General features: G+C 40.2%; 1 protein-coding gene across 3 annotated transcripts; it reads left to right on the forward strand.

Moving 5' to 3' along the window:
* Positions 1-400: 400 nt before the first annotated feature.
* On the forward strand, positions 401-15,838 carry LOC140994842 (RNA-binding protein, mRNA-processing factor 2a). Of its 3 annotated transcripts, none has more exons than XM_073464655.1 (9): positions 401-474; positions 638-899; positions 4,280-4,357; positions 5,740-5,778; positions 7,384-7,446; positions 8,478-8,628; positions 10,215-10,378; positions 12,994-13,066; positions 14,751-15,838. In XM_073464655.1, exons 1-8 carry the CDS (start codon positions 416-418, stop codon positions 13,057-13,059), a joined length of 882 nt encoding a protein of 293 aa, XP_073320756.1. In that variant the 5' UTR covers positions 401-415; the 3' UTR covers positions 13,060-13,066; positions 14,751-15,838. The 3 variants fall into 3 exon arrangements, with proteins under 3 accessions (XP_073320756.1, XP_073320757.1, XP_073320758.1); XM_073464656.1 differs by having other exon boundaries at positions 10,215-10,363; XM_073464657.1 differs by lacking the exon at positions 12,994-13,066 and having other exon boundaries at positions 10,215-10,363.
* Positions 15,839-18,001: the final 2,163 nt, after the last annotated feature.

An 18,001-nucleotide genomic window follows, 5' to 3' on the forward strand; every position in this document is an offset into this window, starting at 1 on the left:
CACAGAAACAGAGTAGAGTCCCATTTTAGTCTAGTTTTATTTTATTTTTGTTTAGTTTACAGTCACAGCAAACATGTAGCCTAAAGAAACAAGATAATTTACAACATAAATAGCGCTATGAATGAATAATAACAATATGATTTTAATTGTGATCTAATATAAAGTGTAGAGTGACTGAGATAAGTTACCATTGGCTCTCCGGCTCCCATAGAAACGGTGATGTAGCGGCGGAGGGGCCGGCTCTTCCTGCAACAGCTGAGGCGGATCTGCAGCTTGATTACGGCTCACAGCGGACTCCAACATAATTGATGACCTAATTGAAAAGCAGGAGGAGGAGAGGGTGGAGGAGAGGGTGGGGGGCAGGAGGAGAGAGAGAGAGAGTGAGGGAGAGAGAGAGAGAGAGAGACGCGCTCCAATGAGAAAAGTTTACTTGTCCTTCCTGCGCACATTAACCCCACAGCTGAGAGCGTTGATGTGAGCGCAGAGGCTTTCTGTTTTTACGCGCACTTCTTTTCCCCCCATCTTTCACCCTCACACACGGAGCACAAATCCACCCTCTCACCTTTAGTTTAGCGGCGTGTCTGTGTTTCTTTCCTTTTCCCTTTTCCTCCCTTTTATGAATGATTCTCTCTCGCAGCAGCCATACGAAGATATCCTCGGATACCTCGCCGCCCTCGTCCGCCGCCGCGCCACGACCTCACCGCCTCGGCACATCTTCTCCGCTCAAGTTCAAGAAGCGCCACCAGGACATTCACTGCAGCTTCAGACGCACTTGGGGGAAATATCACTCGACGAAGAAAGACTTGATACTGTGTGCAGCCGCAGCCGCCGAGGCCACCGACGATATGAGTCTCAAAACTGACGCAGAGCCGAACAACAACGTTTCCATCGAGGAGGAGGTGAGTGAGCAAAAGTTTGGTTCCTCCGCTGCACCGGGCTCTGACCCGTTCAGTGGCAGACCGACACATCATGTTTCCTTTGACTTTCATCAGTCTTACTTTTACATTAGTCTGCCGGGTGACTTATCATCAGCTTTTGCTGCTTTTTCGCTCTCAGCTGAACTCCTGAAGCAGTTTATAAAGAATGAGGAAGACAATTTAAAGGGGCCAGTATCAAAGTTTGGGAATATCTTCAAAAATGTTTGCTTGCAGTGACGTCTTTTTTTTTTTCTTCTTTTTTTTTGTACTGATTAAAAATGTGTCAGCAGGTGTGAAATAATTCTGACAAAGAGCCACTAAAATGAAGCAGTTAAGCTCATAACGTGTATTTCTCTCGTTTTTTAAACATTTTATTGAAGGCCTAAACTTAATGTTTGTTTTTGTGACCTGTACTGCAAAAAAAGGTCATGATGTATGTTAGATTTATTTTATTTTTTTTTTAAAAAAAGCAGCAATATAATCCAAAATATTAAATAAAATAGGTTAAAGGTGCTTTAAATGAGTGAAATCAGCATTTTAAAAAGGAATAAAATGTCCTATAAATTAAATATTTTGTGCCTCCTAATTATCAAAATGGCATTTTCCTCAGCATGCTCAGTTTATTTGCCGTCACTAGCTGCCTTTGTTTGCATTCAGGTGCCAAGCAAGACAAGATGCGTCACAGGAACGCTGCAGGTTTCACAACTTGACGCTCCAGGTCATCATGACACTGACAAATAAATGTCCGGGCTCTGTCCTTATTTGCAATTTCCAGTTCTAGAATACTCCACATTTTTAAATCGTCTTGATTTAATTGGATTTGACTCTTTTACAGCTGCCACTCTTCAGTCCTGTGTGGCCGGCTGTATTTCCTCTTTAATGACTCCTTATGGAGAGACACTGAGGGGAGCGCTGGGCCTTTTGTTGGTCCTCCTTTGTTCCCATTATCTTACAACAAAGCGGCATGAGGCCACTTGACTTTTCTTAGCCTAATTTGCTCTTGTCTTTTTCTTCTCCTTGTAATTACGGGGCAAAGATTAAGCAAACAGGCCAAAATGCTTGTCAAGAGACCTGTTAAATCACCAAGATAAAGTCTTGTCTGTTTTTCCTAGAAATCCACCTAAATATAAAACTGATGCAATAAAGATTTTATTAAAACGTCAGAGTTCCTGGATCTGGAGCTGGTGTACAGATTAAAACATCTCCATTGAGTTTGTGTCCCGCTGAGCCGGCCTTCAATATCTGTATGTCCTGGCTTGTAAAGGCCTGAGAAATGCTGCTGTGCGGCACCTGAAAAATGCCGGAGGGCCGGCAGGGTTGGAGCCGCGGGTCACAGGAAGGAAATGGTGTCACGCTGTGCACTGTTGTCCAGTGCTGTTCGTCTGGCAGCCCCATTGTACTGAGGGCCTCCCAACCGGCTGGGAACTAATGGGCCTCGCACACTTTATTTTCCCCGGCCACACTGATCTGTACACAGTATCGGCTCTCAATGTCTGCTCAAGGCGAGTTCAAGGGTCCTTGAAGGCGATGCAGGGGTCTCCAGCATGATGAAGAGCATCTTATGTTCCCCCTTTAGCTCGTAACATGTTGGAGGAATGATAGGATGTAGCAAATGTACTGCTTTTAATCAAATAATTTTGTTTGGTTGTGATAATGAGACAAATTTTAAATCCTGAGGGGATTATTTTGAAATCAGTTTCGGCAAGTGGTCATGTGTTTTGGGTCTTGAGAGCCTAAAGCAGTGGTTCCCAACCTAAGGGTCGGGGCCCAGCCAAAGAGTTGTGAGATGGTTAAACACATTTCTGCTGTTCAGGTGTGAAAATGGTGTCACTCTGGTTCGCTTCAATTTGGGGATCCTACTTGATGGGAATAGTTGAAATCTGAGGCACTTGAGAGGATGATGAGTAAAAAAACAAAATATCTGATGGCTAATGAATCATAACGGTAAAAACATGCCTACTTGTTTCAGCTGTGGAGGCCTTCATCAGGCCAAGAACAAAATGATTTCTATCATATTTTTTAAAGCCTTTCTTCTAATCTTTGCTTTATTATGTAATGGAAAAATTGGACCTCTTTTCATGCCTCTTACTAATTCAGATGAAGAAAAATCACTCGTTGGGTAAACCTGCTCAAACGTAAACTGATGAGCGGTTGCCAGAAGACACGGGCTGCGTTCCAAATCGCATCCTTTCTTCTTGCGTTAAATACGTACTACAGCAGCCCTTACAAAGTACTTACTGCCGTATGTAGTATACAGAACAACACTCAGAGCAGTGCGCATTCAACCGTGACTCCTTCACTCATAGATCCATCAGTCTGTAGCACTATATTTAAAGTAAAAATTAAATGGTATGCGCTTTGGAACGCAGCTTAACTGTCATTTCTCTGAGCTCTCTTGGCGTTGCAGTTGGTGTGACACATCGCCGCTGCATGGAGGATTTTTGGTCAGAATAGCCAGAAAAGCATGCCGGCTTTGCACACTGCAAAATATGACAAGATGCAGCAGGACATCCTGTTTTTTGGCATGCTGCACATGACATGCTACATATTGGGGTGTACTAAATGTTTCCGGCACAGTAAATGGCATGGCAGAATCAGTATTGAAACGCAGCATTCGTTTAAAGGGATCACAAACCAAAATAAAGTTGGGTATCAGTGGTTTAAAGGGTTAAATCTCCAGCAACATTTGTAGTGTACAGAATAAACACGACTGACTCTCCACTCAGTTCATATGTCCAACTCAAGACATGCAGAACTAGACCTGCAATGATTAATCGATTAGGTGTCAACTATTAAGTTTATCCCCAACTTTTTTGATAAGCGATTTGAGTAATTCTCTTAGAAATAAAAGTCAAACTTTTCTGATTCCAGCTTCTTAAATGTGAATATTTTTGGGTTTTTTTATTCCTCTGACAGTAAACTGTGTATCGTTGGGTTGTGGACAAAATAAGAACTTTTTTCACATTTTATAGACCAAACAACTAATCAGTTATAACTTTAAACAGAACTGTGTTGTCTTCTGTCACATTTTGATCCTTTTTATCTTAAACTTTCAAAAATAAAACCTATTTTCTGTTTGTATTCTTTCTCATATCCCAGGACTTTGATGCTGTGAATGTTAGCTGCACGTACAGTTTTATGGAAAGTTCCTCTAAATCCACACGTGTGTTGGTTATTAAGGAGGAATGAGAGATGTTGGGACCATGGCCAAGCATGCATATGTACATATATATTTTCTGTGCAGGTCTCAGATCTTTACTCACATGATGTCTTCCTAGAAAATAAAGACGAGGCACAACATGAAAAGACATTTTAGTCACCTCCATCAGACCAAATGTGGTTTTTTGTCTTTGTGTTTGTAGGTACGAACACTGTTTGTCAGTGGCCTACCAGTTGATATCAAACCACGGGAACTTTACCTCCTCTTCAGACCCTTTAAGGTAAGTTACCACCAGACACATTTCTTTGGGTATATACATGGAATAAACTGAGAATGGAAGGATGTAAGATTTTAACAGGGATCAGGATAAAAACACCGAGGGGTAGAATTTCCATTCTCGGGATTATTGTTTATATCCTCACGAGTGACTTGAATTCGATTCCTGGTTTATTTTGAATTATTTATGCCGGGGGACCATTTATGATTATGAAAAGATGCCAAATCAGAGTATTATTCAACTATTTCATGATCTATGTTGCATGGAAAGTGTTTCTAATACGATTATCTGCACACAATTTTTTTTTTTTTTTTTTTTTTTATGGAAGTAGAACGTGTGATGAAGTGATATCACTTCCTGTAGCATTTGATGCTTCAGTCCACACAGTAGGAAGTTTATAAGCGCTCCTTGTTTTTGTAGTTGAATCAAACAATCTCCCAGCGATGGACGTCCAGATATTTGCATATATGGAAATGAGGCCACATCATTGTTTGTCCATCGCTCTGTTTTTTGACCGGGCTCCAGTTCCATAAACACCCCTCCCACCCGTGTCCTCACTAACTAAATTGGAAGAGGTATCCCTCGCACATGGATGATCTCCTGGAATGTGTAAATGAGTAGCCTTTGCGATTGGCCAACCAACCCTCTCTGTGACCCAGCTCGCCCACCGTGTAGGGAAATTTTTATTTCCTCTTGTAACATTTGCAGATTGTGAAACCACTAAAATGTCTTGTTTTCTTAAGTCATTATAACTTTTACTTCTGCAGTAGGCACACACAGCAGAGAGTGTGGGAATGGATCTGATTCATTGAAGGTTTACATTCAGGTTTGATCCAGAAAAACCTTTTTTTTCTTTACAAGAGGAACCTTTTAATATTTTCTATATTCTACCTAATGCTTTTCTACCTTGAATTACTGGAGCTAAATCTGGCTCGGCTTGTTTCTCAAGATTTATCACAGCCAGTGAAAGTTGCTTAATTTTCCATGGTTGTAAATCAGGATCAGGAGAGATCCCATCTATCAATACTCTGGTCAGGAGAAATTCCCCTTCGTTTCTCAGGAATTTGCTCATGCTTTAACCGACACTTGTGCTGTTTTTAACTTGGTTTAGAACCACTGGCTTTATTTGGAAGTCATGCTCAATCTCTGCTCAATCTCTGCTCAAACTCACATATCTGATAACATGTGCTTTCCCCTTTTATACTAAACATGGTCTTCATTTTACCATAACAAATGTAAGTACAACACTGTCACAGAAGGATCTGTGATGGCAGCTCAAAGTGAAGGCGCACACAAGCAGGTTGCGCTTATAGCGAGAAGTGTTCATGCTTGACTTCCTGCATGTGACTCCTGGGTGGATAATTGGCTATCTTTTTTCCCTGCAGGGTTATGAAGGGTCACTGATTAAGTTAACATCAAAACAGGTGAGATGCCATCCATGAGTGGAAGAAACTGCTTTAATGCTAAACTAAAATACTAAACAGATGCGCAGGCAGTGCTGTTGTCTTTGTAACTTCAACATGAAGGCTTAAGACAGTTAACCTCAAAACCAAAAATTTACATTTTCTTTCCTACCTGTAGTGCTGTTTATCCATCTAGATTGTTTTGGTGTGAGTTGCAGAGTTTTGGAGATATCAGCTGTAAAGATGTCTGTCTTCTGTTGCATATAATGGAACTAGACGGCACTCGGTTTGTGGTGCTAAATGCTCCCCAAAAAAATACATTTTAAAACATTAACAGCAATTCTCTGCCCAGAAATCACGACCCAGTTACTCAGATAATCCACAGACCTTGTTGTGAGCAGTTTTATGTTGGAACTGTTTTCTTTCTGAACTATTCCCACAAGCCACATCACCAGGCAGAAGGAACTGTGCATCTACTCAAGGACTAGACGTGAAGAACGCCAGGCTTCGAAGCCAACATTCATAGTGGTTAAACGGTGCGATTACTATGTCACGTGATGCACTGGGGCCTGGGACTTTTTCCCCATAAGCTTACATTTTGAAAATGCGACTGTAAAACGGTGGATAAACCCCCACGAAATGACTTGTTTTACTACCATAATTTGAACCATTCGATGCGATATAAAGTCCAGAAGAGCAACACGATATTAAATAATTTTAATCCCTTTGAGTTAGCCGGGCAGGAAACCGGAAGTTAGCCGACTCAGTCGGTGAAAGTCTCTAGTGTGCACGCTCTATAGGCCGCACAATTTGGAAGATCTGGGTAATTTTATACACGGGAAGTCAAGCTTTTTTGGCTTCAAGCGCCACTGAGCAGCTTTTTATAGGAATGAACATGATCATTGTTGGCTAATCTGCCAGTACTTTCCTGATAAATCGATTAGCTGTTTCTTCTATAAAATGTCAGAAAATGGTGAAAAATGTCAATTAGTGCTTCCCAAAGCCCAAGATGATGTGCTAAAATGTCTTGTTTTGTCCACAACCCAAAGATATTCAGTTTTACTGTCCTAGAGGAGGAAATAAACCATAAAATATTCACACTTGAGAAGCTGAAAACAAATAATTGTTTTTTCTTGTTTTTTTCTGTTAGTTAGCCTCTCAACCATGAATAGATGCACGCTTCCTTCTGCATGTTGAAATATGTGAAACTGTTCAATACAAGGTCCGTGGATTATCTTGAGGAACTGGGTCATGATTTCTGAAGAGATTATTGCTGTCGAGTTTTTCAAATTCATTTTTTTGGTGCATCACAAGCTGAATGTGATTGAGTTCCACTATATTGGAGAGAAGGCAGAAGGTGTGAGTCTCACCTAAACAATCTGGATGGATGAATGGCACTACAGGTGAGAGGAAAGATGTGCATTTGTGATTTTGGAGGTGAACTGTCCCTTAAAGAAAAAAAACGGATAGCCTCTCCTATATTCTTGCTGTTTGATTTGATTTTCTACCACAGCATGAAGATTATGATAATTAAATAAAAATGTGATATTTGACAAAATGCAGTGTTAAGACAGTCCTCTGTTGGTGTCTGTTATGACAGTGCGTTTCTTCCCTTTTGCCTTCCAGCCTGTCGGGTTTGTAACCTTTGACAGTCGGTCCGGAGCTGAAGCTGCGAAAAATGCACTAAATGTAAGCATTGCCTGTTTTTTTTTTGTTTTTTTTAATTGATTTTATTTCCTGTCTTTGAGTTTGTTGCTGTTTTGATTTTCCCCTTTTTTATTAATCTCCTTTTTTAAATATGTTGCTTTGTATTTGTTCTAACCTTTGCTTAAACCTAAAAAAAAAATGATTGGGAGTTTAAAAACATTCTTCTTTCCCTCAAAATTTCTCCAAGCCAACCCATTTTGTCTTTTATAATTCAATGGCAGGGCCATTTTTGGAAAGAGGCCAGAATCCCGTAGCCTTACGGTAGTTTACTTTGACCTTGATACACATCCCTTCTTAGTCTGGTATAGCTTTTCTTATGTTGCATATCACTGCTTTACTGTAATACTTGTTCTCTAGCCACATGTTGTAGTGTTATTTGGACACATCTTCAGTAGTGTAACCTCTTATTTTGTCACCCAGTAGCCCACATTGGCAGTATCTAACACTTCTCTCTCATAGCCTATAGCCTTCCTTATGAGCATCACCTCTTAGACACACCTGCAGTCACACACACAGACACACACATACACCAAAATACTACTCACCTGCATGTGGGCACAACGCTTAGGGCACAAGAACACAAGCAGGGTTAAACCACCTCAAAGGAGTTACACTCATAAGTCTCGTCATCGGCCCTTTTCCTCGTCTCCCTCTCCTCCTGGCTCGTGCGGCTCCTCCTCCAGTCGCCTGTGCTCTTGATTTCGTCATGAGGAAAAAGAGATGCAAGCATGTTGAAATATTTCAGGAGTGTATCCTTCAGTCTGCCCTCTTTTTGTTAGTTTTTGAACTTTTTTTATGTTAGTGAAAGCAGTCAGGTGGAGAAGGGTGAATACCACAGGAGGACAGAAAGGTGTTTAGCTCAAGGGAAGCTTGAAGGATACATCCTGAGTATCGAAAACATGGCTTTAGGAAAGGAGGCCGTGTGAGACTACTGAGCTACAGCCCCTCAAACTCAGCCCACCTCCCTTACGATACTATGTCCCCCTCCTCCCCTCCTCCGTCTCTTCCCCCAGGGTATCCGTTTTGACCCCGAAAGTCCCCAGACCCTGCGCTTAGAGTTTGCTAAAGCCAACACGAAGATGGCAAAGAGTAAGCTGATGGCCACACCGAACCCCACAAATATCCACCCTGCTCTAGGAGCACACTTCATTGCACGGGACCCATGTAAGTTGTACGGCTGCACCACTCTAGGCTCTCTCATCCACTCTCACCTTGGCCTCTCGCCTTCTTTTAAAAACTGTCTAAGGATGTTGTGGCATTAAAGACAAATGGGCAGGGGTTAAAAAACAGTGTCTAACAAACTCAGGACTAACTCACCTCCACATGCATGTGTCATCTCGACTCTAAAGACGGCCGCTTTGCTTCTGTCCAGCTGGGAAATCCCACTCACACAGGGTTCAGTCAGCAGTTGTGTCTCTGCTCTCTTTGCCAAAACACCTGCTGGATTCATTAGTTTTGGACAGGCGATGGTTGACGACGGGGTTGGATGCATTCAGACCAGATTTCGCCTGGAGTGTGTTTTAAAAAAAAAAAAAAGCAGACAGGAAATGGTGCGTTTAAACAAAAACTGCGGGAGCTAGTAGAAGCTAGGTTAATAACTGCACTTTGTTGTGTAAATTATATATATCAATCATTTCACTTTCACATCTATCTCTGTTATGGATTTTTTTTTTTATTATTATTATTGAAAAAATTAGTTACTAATTTGTAGTTTATGCACACCTGAGGGTAAGAGAGGCTAAGATGTAATGGCCAAAGATGGATAATTTAATATTCCATAGCTCTAATAAGATTTGTTGTAATAAATAAATAAATAAATGTCTTCCTCTGAACTGTGAAAAAAGTCACTACTGGCGACGACATGTTTGGCTCTTTAGTCTGAACTGCGTGGCTCTACACAGCTGCAGCAGTTTGACTAGTTGCGCTAGTTTTTGTTCCTCATGTTTTTCGGCGGATCGCAAACCAACTTTTACGGAGCAATACATTTTTGTGCTTGAACGTATCATTATAAAGTAAATGTTGATTGCACGATATAATGGTTTTAGAATAATGACATCATTAACGTTCAGATTGGTTCCCTATAAACCTCACTTTCATCTGTCTGCCACCGGGCACAAAATCTCCAGGGAAAATGAAATCTGACCGTCGATCCAGTCAATATTTCTATCTGCTTTCACGTCTCCACTACAAAATGAATGAATAAACTCACGTTTTATGGTGCGTTGTGGGTAGTTGCTAATCTAAGGAGAGTGAAAAGAGATCAGGTGTTTGTATAATGCAGTTATAAACCAAGAATATAACTAATACAGTTTATCCTAATTGAGAGGACGGTTCCACCTGCTCTCAAACTGACTGGACATTGGAAAGTCTTGGAGTCTGACCAATCAGATTTAACTGTTTAAAGGGAAGGAGGCAGGTCAATCCTGAACCAGAAGCGAATGTGTCCCCGTCTGTTCATGTAGAAATGAAGAAGAAATCTGGTCTGACTGCACCTTTTTTTTTAAGGTTGTAAAAGCGAATAATATTGACAGTACAAGCTATTCCTACAATAAGAACCTCTAACGGTCAGCAGTAAACCTAAAAGCCACATTATGTCGATACAAAGCAGTTCTCTCTTTTTGCAGCATGTTTTGATGACACATTTTCTTCCTTGTTTCAAACTTTCAGCCTGTTTACTGATTGATTACATGATACATGTTCAAGGGTAGGTCAGTCAGCCTCTTGTTTCCTCCCACCCTGTACTTCCCCAGATGATCTGACAGGGGCAGCACTGATCCCAGCATCTCCGGATGCCTGGACTCCTTACCCCCTGTACACCACGGAGCTGACCCCAGGCCTCCCTCACGCAGCCTTCACTTACCCAGCGGCCGCTGCCGCTGCTGCAGCCCTCCACGCCCAGGTGAGGGACCAACCGGTGTGTTTCATCTTCATCTTCTATTTAATTTCTAGTTCACTATCCTCTAGTTCACGTTCAGCTTTCACACTACAGGGAACCTTTGAACCTTTCTGGACACACAAACTGAATGCCTGCACACAGCTACGCTCCTGCACGGCTGCCATTAAATGCATGATTTGTGTTAGTCTCAGTGTGCAGGTGATTTCATCTTCCTCAGTTTGTCCGTCACAGCTACAAATAAATGTGTTCTTGAGGGGCGGAAAAAGATGATTGAGATTGCAGAGATGCATCATTAAACTAAATAACATGGTGCACTCTGGGGTATCACAATAACGGCACAAAGACCTGCTGAAGTCATCCCAGATATCAAGTCTTCAAGTTGCTGTTGGCGGCACAACTTGTGCCCATTCTTAATATTAAGTAACAGGGGGATGAATCTAAGTTTAAAATCCTGAGTTATGTTGTAATAAAAAGATTTGTCATTTAGAAATGGAAAATATCACGACTGCTGCCATCAGTGGAAGTGATGTGTGCATTCTTTGATGTGGTGTAACCTTACAGTTCACTAAACCCTAAATCCCTCTTTGTGGTTGTCATCTGGCTGTTTTTGGCTCATGGCTTCTTTGTTGTGAAGACATGGATGTGTAAATCTTTCCTGTAATGGAGCTCCATATGTCAGTGTACTGAAGGATAAAAGCTTCTCGTGCTGATAAAAAATGTTTTGTTCTGCAGCAACGTGACCTAAAGAAGTAGAAGTCATTTCAGAAAGACATTTAACCCTTTAAGGTGCAATATGTAAAAATTTTAATTTTAAAGCATTCAAACATGAATTAAAATCAACAGAATGTGAAGAAATAACAGGTTTGTCGTTATGTTAAAGGCTTCTATGTTCTGTGTTGCAGAGATATCTGCTGACATTAGCAAACTAACCAGCCTGTCCTGTCTTGTTACACCACTTTCTACCTCAGGGGGCGATAGACCAGGTGGTAAAGCTCAGGCCTTCCCTGTCTACTTCCCACAAGTTCTTTTAGCTTTTTTAGTCTAATAAATAAACTTAACTCACAAAATGCCAAGAAAGGAAATATTCTTTCACCTATTTCGCTAGAAGTAAAAAGCTAACGTTAGGCTACAAACAAACTACATTGAGGTCGCATCATTTAAACACCACTAAGCGTCTTACTACACAATTACTATACACGTTTTCTGAAACTTGATACCTGGACCTGTAAGTAGATGAGTCTGCGTGTCCGTGACAACCTCTGCAGTCTCACTTAGACACTGGTTAGCAACTGCTGTTTTTAAGACACGTAAGAGCTTTGTAATTAAATTGTGGGACATTCAATGATGTATTTTATGTCGTGGAACAAAACGTGAAAATATCTTAAGCATGTGGTAACTACAGATCTTATTTCAGGCATTTAACGGAAAACCAATTGAAAAAAACTCAAACTTTGAGACGAGGGAACTAGATGCTACTGGAAAAATGCTAATGAATTTCCAGGTTTAGGACTTGTTACTACACAACTGTGTAAGACGAATTCTTGCATATTGCATTTTTTGCATTTTTTTGAACTGAACTGAAGATGAAGTTTGAACCCAGCTAAGACAGCTGCACTTTAACTTGTAATCTTAACATTTTAACATGCTGGCAGTGTCTCAAATCAATTAAAAACGTTTTTTTTATTTTCATGGATCTTCTTCCAGATATTTGTTTTAAACATGTTAATACATCTTCCATCATGTCCTCCAGATTTGAATAAACAAGATGGGGAGAAATGGGTACAAATTGATTACATTGTAAGCTGCTGGCAGTCTAAATGTGACGGCACTAGTGACTACAGTGGGCAGGGCTTTTGGTAACAATAGCAATGGAAAATATTTCTCTTGTTGGGTCATTTCAAGTTCATTGTGATCCAACTTCCTCCTGCGACGTAAGAGCAGCACAGGGGAGTGCTGCACTGCAAAGTAGGCAGCTATTACATAGACCCATTTTGTAGGACACAGGAGGCAGAGGAATGTGAGGTATTTGCTTTGAGAAATTGTCAGACCTGATGGCCTTCTCTGGAGGTGCCAACTTACTGTCCACTGTCCTGTTGGAACATAAGCCGACTGTGTAGCCACACAAAGGGGGGAAAAGCCTTTTTAATTGCAATCTGATGAAAGATCCCTAAAACGCCCCCAGTTCTCTTCCCCTGACTCTAGGCCTTGTTAGTCTGAAAGAAAAATGTAACGTCAGGAGGCTCCAGAGGTCTCTAAACAACTGTTGATACCCTCCTGCCTGCAGTCGTGGCCTCTGTCCTGTTTTAATAGTGTAGAAATGCGAGGCCTCATTCTGCCTCAGGTTTTAGTCACAGGTATGGAAAAGGTAAACCAGCTCTCACCCTGTGGAAATGTTTAACACATGGAGAGGTTCAACTCTCCACATTTCCATGCCTGTTAATTACTCGAGGACTATTGTCCTCAATGAGCAGCTACGTGACCCACATTCCCATGGCTTCAGTGACCAGGGCTTAAAGGGACAGTCCTCCAAAACCTGTTGGTCAAAAGTACATTTCAAACTGTGTTAGTTGAGGATTGAAGGACTGGAGCCTGGTTTTGGTGTGGTGTACATGACTATGTTTGTGTTTCTTTAGATGCGCTGGTACCCTACTCCCTCTGAGACTTCCCAGCCTGGATGGAAGTCCCGGCAGTTTTGTTAGATATTTAGTGAGTAACCTTTGGTCCAACCGTGTGTTTTAGATTTGCAAACCCCCACCCACTATCTTCTGTTAACCTGATGTCACGCAAACTGAAACCTGCACTAATACAATGTCTGACTGAAACTACAGAATGTGTCATGTGAATGAAAATGTCCAAAAACTGATTTGGTGTTTTTAAGGTGTCATAGTCAACAAATCCCATGAAAATATCAAAACCAACAGTGCGTTAGTCCGCTCCAACCTGTCTGTGGCGCTCAGCAACAAGCCAACTTATTCCTACTAAAGAAATAAATCTTTGTAATCGGCCATGAATTGTTTTCTTTAACAGCTGGTCACTGTAGTTTTTAAATGTTACTCTAATGAATCTTCATTTGTTAGAGATGCTGATGAATATGAATGCGCTGCTCCAGTAGGATGATGTTTGTGGGATTGACGCAAAATAAACTACAGGGTTTTTGAAAGTGAAGGAACATGTTACCAACAGTGTGGCTCATTGATTGGGTTTTAATAGTTTTTGGTCAATGAGTTCCACGGTTCAGATGAATAAGCTGTCGGGCTTTGGATACAGTTTGTAGGGTTGAGTCATTGCTGCTGTCTGGCTGGAGGCATTATGTTTTCAGGTTGTCCGCATGTCCACCGGTCACGTTCTTGTCAGGGCTATATCTCAGGAAAGCCTTGAGGGATTTTCTTCGAATCTGGCACATAAATGTCCACTGTGTTACAGGATAATAACTTTTTCTTGTCGACTAAACATTTGTATTCAAGTTGTAATCAGTAGTTTGTTTGATTTTTCTGATCAAACCTGGGGGGAGACATTATAAGACTCTTTAGGCTTTTGGCCTTGCTTAAATATTCTGCTAATGTTCTCTTGTGTGCTATTAAATAAATCAAAATCATTTGGACTCGAGGATGATTAGCGCTGATTAGAATTTGTGTGAATTTCTGTCAAAATCAAAGTATAAATTCTTGCCAAATCTCTAACAGGATAAAATGAAGTGATGACATTTTGTATATCCCATTGGTCAACTTCACTGTGACATCATAATGTTCATCATAACGCACTTTTCTGGCCCTTACTGAGCGCAGTAACTCAGGAACAGAAGGAAAGATTGTGACTATATTTCACATTTCAGAGACTAGATTGTTGACACTAATCTTGGGTGTCCACCTTGAAACTGGCGATTGTAGAGATCGTCTGTGCTGCCGGTTTGAAGACGTGTGTGAGCATCCATGTTTTACAGTTTGCAGCAACGAGCAACCACAAGGTGGAAATTCTTATTTGGCATTTTCATGGGATTTATTGACAAGAAAAATACAGAATATCACCAGATTATACTTTGTGCTGTGGTTTTTGAGTCAATTCCACATTCACCATCCTGCTGCCATCAAATACCTAATAGCACAACAAATGTGTATTACTCTGCTGCTGAAACTAGTTCCCAGTAAACACTATTTACTTCTAAAGCTACAAATTTGTGGCCTGTTTGATTATTTTGGCTTGGAGCTGAGAGCCATTGACCGGCTGGGGAAGTCAAAGTATTTTGAGACTGTTACATGTTGTTTTGGGGCTTTCATGGATAAGTTACAGTAAGAAGAGTATAATAAGACTTGTTCCCCAAGTTCTTTGTGTTTTGTGAAATGAGGCTTATCGGCATGTTTGGACTAACTCCTGTTCTCCATGTTTCCTTCAGGCCTCTGGAAACCACACCTTTGTCCAGCTGAAGTGAGGTTTGCCAAGCTCTTCATTAATTTAATCAGGTTTATTTAATGGACAAATATGCATTACTATAAACAAACAGTATTTATATCTCCTCCCGATTGTCTCTGGGGGGAGTGTGAGATGAAACCATCTTTTGCTGTCGACAATCTGAGCTTATCCTGGGCAACTATTGCGGTACCATCTTCAATAAAAAAAAATAAAAACCAACAACCTCATGCAAAGCCTAGTCAAACTCTATGGGCCGTAATTGCTGAGGAGAATTGTTGAATTGAAGCTACAGTTGTTAAGCTAGTCCTTCCATGGGTAACCGCTGCTCCTGGGAGGTTTAGAAGCGTTAAGAGTCGTTGCATGTTAGTCTTTTTGGCATGAATTTAGAACGCAGAGTTCTGTGTATCCTAATTTTCTTAGTGTTTGTGTTGCCTCTTTACCTTGGCCTAGACAGCGAAATGTTTTGTTTTCCTGTAGAACCTTGGTCTTACCTCTGTGAAAGCTAGGCTGTTCTGTAAATGGCTTATCTCGCATGGACCTTGTGAATGCATCCCTACGTTCTATGACAACCCCCGTCCCTATGATCATATCAATGTCTGTCATTATTTGAGCAAAGGAAAGTACAAATATTTTTGTACTTTTTTGCGTAATGTATATTTATGCATTTTTGTGCAACTAAATAATGAACCTGTATAAGTTGGATGTTTAGTCGTCTCTTGTGTTTTTGGTGTTACTTTTTGATCCTATAATCCTGTTGACGTAGTTTTAAAAAGGAAAAAAGTGCAATTTGTTTAAAGGGGAAAAGTGGGTTATCTGTCAAAAAATGGTATTCTGAACGTGGCTTGTGCCATTCTGCTAAAATGAGATTGCTGTAAAACGATCTTTTCAGAATGTGAAACTGGACTACAAACGTAAAGGGTTGCTTTTTTTTGTGGGGCCATTTTGAAATGGGACGCAGGATTAGAGCGATGGAGGAATTTAGTTTGTGGTTTAGAACATGTTTGTCTTTGTATCTGCTGTGCATAAGATGTACAAAATATTCCCATCTTATGAATAAAAGAAGTGAATGCATTCCTGTTTGGGCATCTGTCATTTATCACTGCAGCGAGCCAATCAAAAGCTAACAAACGCTCTGACACTCCATGCTGACTCCAAGAACTAAACTCTGTGGACATCAGATGTTGACATCAATAATTCATGCCAACTTTTCATTTGTAATGCACCGCTGCATTAGTGTCTCTTTGCATCATGCGCAGAGCTGACCTCCACACTCTGCCCTCATAAGCTGGTAAGACGCGCTGCTCATCCAACCATGACGGCTCCTCGAGGGACTCTTAAGTGGCTTCTCAATGTGACCAGCTGCTTAATTGTGGTGGTGAAGGTGCTGCTGGTTAACTGTAAACATATGTCCATATTGTGCCAATTAAGTTATGGTACATACAGGATGGGTTTGACAACATTTGATCCAATACTCAATGACAGCTTCATCTGTGTGGCTTTTTTTTGTTTTGTTAGATATGTTTAGATTTTATTTACCACAAGAACATAACACAGACATGGACCATAGTAACACGAACAAACAAAATAGCTCAGATCCACAAATTAAAATCATAGGTTACAGTCCAGTTGCAGGAAACTCTTGTAAAATAATGGCGGAACAGAAAGGTCAGGCACAAGATGATTCAGATCGGGCTGCCAACCTTAGTTGAACTGATCTGCTGTTGCATGTAGAATATTTGTAAGATATTCCAAGGAACCAGTTAAAATATAACTTTACACCATCTTTTAACAGAAGGGAGCTTGTGATATATTTTTTCTAGAAGCAAATGTATAATGTTATACACTACAGCAGCTAAATTCCTACTTTAAAGGCCCAAATCAGAGACATTGGGTCTATTTCTAAATCCTTGTCAAATATTCTTTCCATCCCATACAGTAAGTCAGACAAATACTTTTTGTAATTTCCGACATGACCGTAAGCAATGCGTTAAGGTACCTATTTTTGAGACACAAAGGAGAAAGTGAAGGGTTAAAGGAATGTCTCCGATTAAAAGATCTGTGTTCTACGTGTCTGTGTGGCATTTTTAAATCTTTACATCAGCGTCCAGTGAGCGAAGGTTTGAAGTTGACGCTTTAAGCTCAAGGTATTATGGGTTTGAATTAGGGTTGCATTAGTGAAAGATTTTCATGGAACAATAACCAGCTCAGAAAATATCACAGTTTACGATAATACACGATTATTCAGTTACAATGACCCTTAAATGAATGGGTTTTTCTTTCGGGTAAACAAAGGCTTTATTATAATTACACAAAATATTATGTCCTGACAGACATGAAACTTGAAATATGTTTTAATGAGTAAACATTAATACCGTTGATGAGCAGATGTACACACTAATTGTCAATTGTCATAACATGCTATACTTTGAAACTGGTGCACTGCTGCAACCCCAGTTTAAATGTAATCGATTTCTTTTTTAACAAATATGTAAGATTTTATTTAAATTTTTCTCAAGATACAATGTACACTCACACATCAATAAAACAAAGACCAACAATCATACAACTACACACATTTAAACCACACATCAAACAAATAAACTCAACTCTACCTAAATATGTCATCTGGTCAACGTAAATTAAATATGTTAAATCTAATAACTCATTTTTCTCTATCATGTACCTCCTGTTTTTTTTTCAAACCAACTAAACATCAACTAGGTACAATACATGTACATTAAATGTATTTGATTTCTGTATTTCTAGTTTTTTGACCATTTAATCAAACATCAGGATAGGTGCAAAAGGAGATTAGTGCAGAAACAATAATTTGACTGATTTTGAGAAGTTAATAATCAAGTAAAAAAGTCAAACATTTGTTTCTCAAATGTGGTGCTGAGCAGCTTTTCTGCTAAATCTCATTGTAGACTGAGTATATTTTGGTTTAGGATTGTTCCTGAGATGTAAAAACATTTAAAGACCTCACCCTGATCAACAATTTCACTGTTTTTGGACATTTTCTAAACTGAACTCATCCACAGATTATTCAATAACAGAGATGAATCATTAGGACTCTGTGATGCATCAATGGTTGTTGACAAAGTCCAAAAGAGAGCCGATCAATTAAATGTTAAACGAACAACACGGTTCAGAAGAAGCAAATATTTCTCAAGAATCAGCCACTTGCCCTTCATGGAAACACGGGTCAGTTAACATCACTTTCTCACAGAATAT

The sequence above is a fragment of the Pagrus major genome, chromosome 4 (assembly GCF_040436345.1).
Source record: "Pagrus major chromosome 4, Pma_NU_1.0".
Lineage (NCBI taxonomy): Eukaryota > Metazoa > Chordata > Actinopteri > Spariformes > Sparidae > Pagrus > Pagrus major.